The 3695-nt window shown below is 39.5% G+C and overlaps 1 protein-coding gene across 1 annotated transcript; it reads left to right on the top strand.

The window, feature by feature from the left end:
• Positions 1-1527: 1527 nt before the first annotated feature.
• On the top strand, positions 1528-3663 carry mrpl44 (mitochondrial ribosomal protein L44). The gene is made up of 4 exons (XM_084674513.1): positions 1528-1739; positions 2463-2931; positions 3023-3201; positions 3296-3663. The coding sequence occupies exons 1-4, from the start codon at positions 1564-1566 to the stop codon at positions 3468-3470; spliced, it is 999 nt and encodes a 332-aa protein (XP_084530639.1). The 5' UTR covers positions 1528-1563; the 3' UTR covers positions 3471-3663.
• Positions 3664-3695: the final 32 nt, after the last annotated feature.

The raw sequence follows: 3695 nt of genomic DNA, 5'->3' as shown, positions 1-3695 counted from the left end.
GAAAATAATAAAATTTGATGTTGATTTTTACAAATAGGCCCAATGTCTTCTATTATTCCCCCAAATTACACGATGGGGGGGGGGGGGGGGCAGGGACACGTGAAAGCTTGTTGGGGGGGGGGGGGGAATCTCACTCCAAGCTTTCTTGACGACCCTGGTAAAATAGTATTTTTGTCTTTTTTAATACAGTTTGTATTTGTCACTCTCTAGCGGCTATAGATCTAGATCTAGCCTATGTACTCCGACTTGTATGTAATAGGCCTATAATTGAACGTGAAATTAGCGATAGGCTAAAAGATATTTGAGATGTTGGAAGGTGTATTTGTGGCCATAACAAAATATTCAAACGGAAAATCAACCTCGTAGCCAATGGTGAATTATGGTGTAACAAATAGGAAACTGAATCTCTTTGGAAGTAGGAGGCTGTATCTTATCAGTAGGCTAAGGGTTTGAAAAGGTTGTTAAAGTGGATTTGCTATTTTCAGAGATTAACAATTTATTTGAATTTTGTTTGAAAAATGTGTTGAAAATGTAAAGTTTTGAAAGTAGGCCAGACTTTATTACAATAAGCTGGTGTATATTTGAGATTTTTCAGTACAATTCTGAAAAGGATAATAGGGTTATTGAGGATTTCATGCTATTTTCAGAGATTAGAAATGTCTTATCATTTCGTTTGAAACTTTATTGAAAATATAAAGGTTGTGGAAGTATGCCAGACTCTATTAGAATGATCTGGTGTATATTTGAGATTTTCTGATACCAAAGTTTTAAAAAGTTTTAAAAAATGAGCGTGAATTTAATGAAATTTTCAGATATTAGCAATTTTTTTGAATATTGTTTGAAACTTAATTGAAAATGTAAAGGTTGTGGAAGTAGGCCAGACTATTAGAATAATCTGGTCTATATTTTAGATTTCTTTTTGAGACACAAGTTTAAAAACGTTATAAAGATTTGCAATGATTAAACTATTTTCATAGATTAGGGATTTTCTATCATTTGAACCGTAATTAAAGGCTGTGGAAGTATACCAGACATTGTTACTCTGGTGTCCGTTTGAGGTTTTATATTCATAAAAATATACGGTCATCATTTTTCAAAATTGTATGGGTAGTTTTCACCCGGTCCCTAACGTGATGATGCAAAGTAGCGTCTTCCGAATGTAAGACGAATGTCGACTGTCGAACATGAACAGGTAGTGCGGTGTGGGGCAGGTCTCCGTCAGACCCCTTGCAGTTTATAGCCACATGGAGACTCCATATTATTGCATGTGCATTTAGAATGGGATGTCGATGACTTTCTAAATGCACATCATGTCATAAAAGCTCCTTTAGGTGTAATGTGTAGGTGCAAACAAATACATTGGTTCATATAGTGTAGGTAAATAGGAAGCTTTCCTATTTACGAATTGAATGTAGATCGCAAGTTATAAAACACCTCCCGTCCCCAAGTTGACGACATAAGTCAATTTTGTCAAGTGACCTTTATTTTGAAAAACATGGAAACATCTACCGGAAATTAGATTTCTCATTGAGGTTGGCTTTCTTTCACCCTCCTCAAACCAACATGGCAACAAGATACCTTATAAATTGTGGTGTTTTAACATTTGGTATTCACTACCGAAATGTTTGTAGAAATATATTATTCACTCAGACCAGAGAAAAGAAACGATGGATGAAAGCGTACACCTTGTTAATGGAAAGGAAATTAAAACTTGATGGTCCTCCACTGCCTAAACCACGGTAAAAGCCAAAGTCAGCTAGCTACAGCTAGTGTTAGCTACTGTAGCTGTCAAGACTCGTCCTTGTCTGTAGCTATAGCCATAGATCTAGGCATTTAAACCCGTGCAGTGTGAACGGAAAACGCATGGTGGATGAGAATTATGCTGAGAATTTGTATCAAGCTGTATTATAGATGTTAGCTTAATCAAGTTATATCAATGTGAAAAGCAAACAATTTTTATGCTATTGCTAGCTGCCCTTTCGCACTGCAGAACAGTCCTCAGGACTTTTTTACAAAGCTTTTTTACAATTGTTTAATACCGCTCATTAAACATTGGTGAGTGGCAATGTATCATTTGGCAACATTATTTCAATCGTTCAGTCGTTTGGTGCGGAATTTTCTCGATTAAAATTAATAATGCTTTAGGAACATAAAAATGCAAGGTTAAAAATGTATTGGCATATCGCATTTTTAAAGCCTAATACAAAACCCCCTCAATTATTAACATATCTCTTAACAAGATACCAAAGACTTTGTGTGAGAGGTAACCGGATTCTGTGTGTGTGTAGGATGACAGAGTTGTGTGAAAGAACATGTCAGATTTTCTGTGTCATCTAGGCAGATTGCATTTATATTTGGATAATGACTTAAATACCATGATGGTAGGTATGATGAAATATGCCCATGTCTGTTAACAGTGCTGGTGAGTGACTGCTCATTAAAAATTGTGTTCTGTTGTTTAGCTCTCAGCAGCCTAATTGGGACTACCATGCAGAGGTCCAGGCCTTCAACAGCCGCCTCCATGAGAACATTCCCCCTCAGCTCCTGAAGACAGCTTTCATTAACCCATGTTACCTTGAGTCTGAGCAAGAGAGAAGACACTTATTAGGCATGGACACAGAGACAACTGCACTTGTCCTTAACGATAACAATCAGTTAAACACCAACGGTTTGAAATTCACCATGGACTTCTTGGAAGAGTGGTGCAGGGCAAGCTTTCCTTGTCTGCCTACAGAGGGCGTGTCTGCCTTGGTGGGGCATTTAACCAGCCATGCAGTTGTGTGCCATGTAGCAAGAAACCTGGCTATTGAAGACCTGGCCATGAGTGCCAAGTTTCCTGTCCCGGATGAAGTTCTGCACAGAACATTCATGGCTGTGATTGGAGCACTCCAGGAGAGTAGTGGGGCAGAGCGAGCTGGGCTTTTCCTCAGGGTAAGAACCAAACAATATCAATATAAAAGGACATGCATTGCTGTCCATAACATTTGTATTTATGTTGTGGCTGTATCCATTCAATTTTCAGGACTTTCTGATCACCCAGCTAGTAGGGAAAGACCTGTTTGAGGTGTGGTCCGTAGTAAACCCTATGGGGCTGTTGGTTGAGGAGCTGTCAAAGAGAAGCGTTCCCCTCCCAGAGCCACGTCTCACCAGGTCGGCTGGTGCCAGTACCGTTCTCCCACTGTACTTTGTAGGATTGTACAGGTATGACACATGGCAACTGCACAACACCACAATGCCCCATGCAGTGTGTAGGAGAGCAGTGTGAGGGATTTAATATAATTGTGTTCATCCGCAGTGATAAGAAGCTCCTGGCGGAGGCTCCTGGTGAGACTGTTTTTGGTGCGGAGGAGGAGGCTGCCCGGGTAGCCCTGCGGAAGCTGTACGGCTACACAGAGAACCGGAGGCCCTGGGACTTCTCTGCACCCGAGCCATCTCAGGCTTCAGCTGTCAAGTCCATAAGCAGCAGCTAAAGGCACTCAATGTATTGTAGCTTAATGATATCACAAAGTCCTCAGAAAACTGACTATACTTGGGCTCAATGCATAATGAATGCCTTTGCAAATGCATTCCAAGCATTTGAATTACAGTATTGTCTATTTGGCTGTTTTCAGTGTAATATAATTTATGAGTAAAATATCCATAATAAATATGTAATCCAGAGCATTCAGTTGTAAGTAATGTTTTTCTAACAGTCT

Source organism: Hypomesus nipponensis, chromosome 15, assembly GCF_054491055.1.
Source record: "Hypomesus nipponensis isolate SF chromosome 15, ASM5449105v1, whole genome shotgun sequence".
NCBI classification, from domain to species: domain Eukaryota; kingdom Metazoa; phylum Chordata; class Actinopteri; order Osmeriformes; family Osmeridae; genus Hypomesus; species Hypomesus nipponensis.
This window is presented reverse-complemented; position numbering and strand designations above follow the sequence as displayed.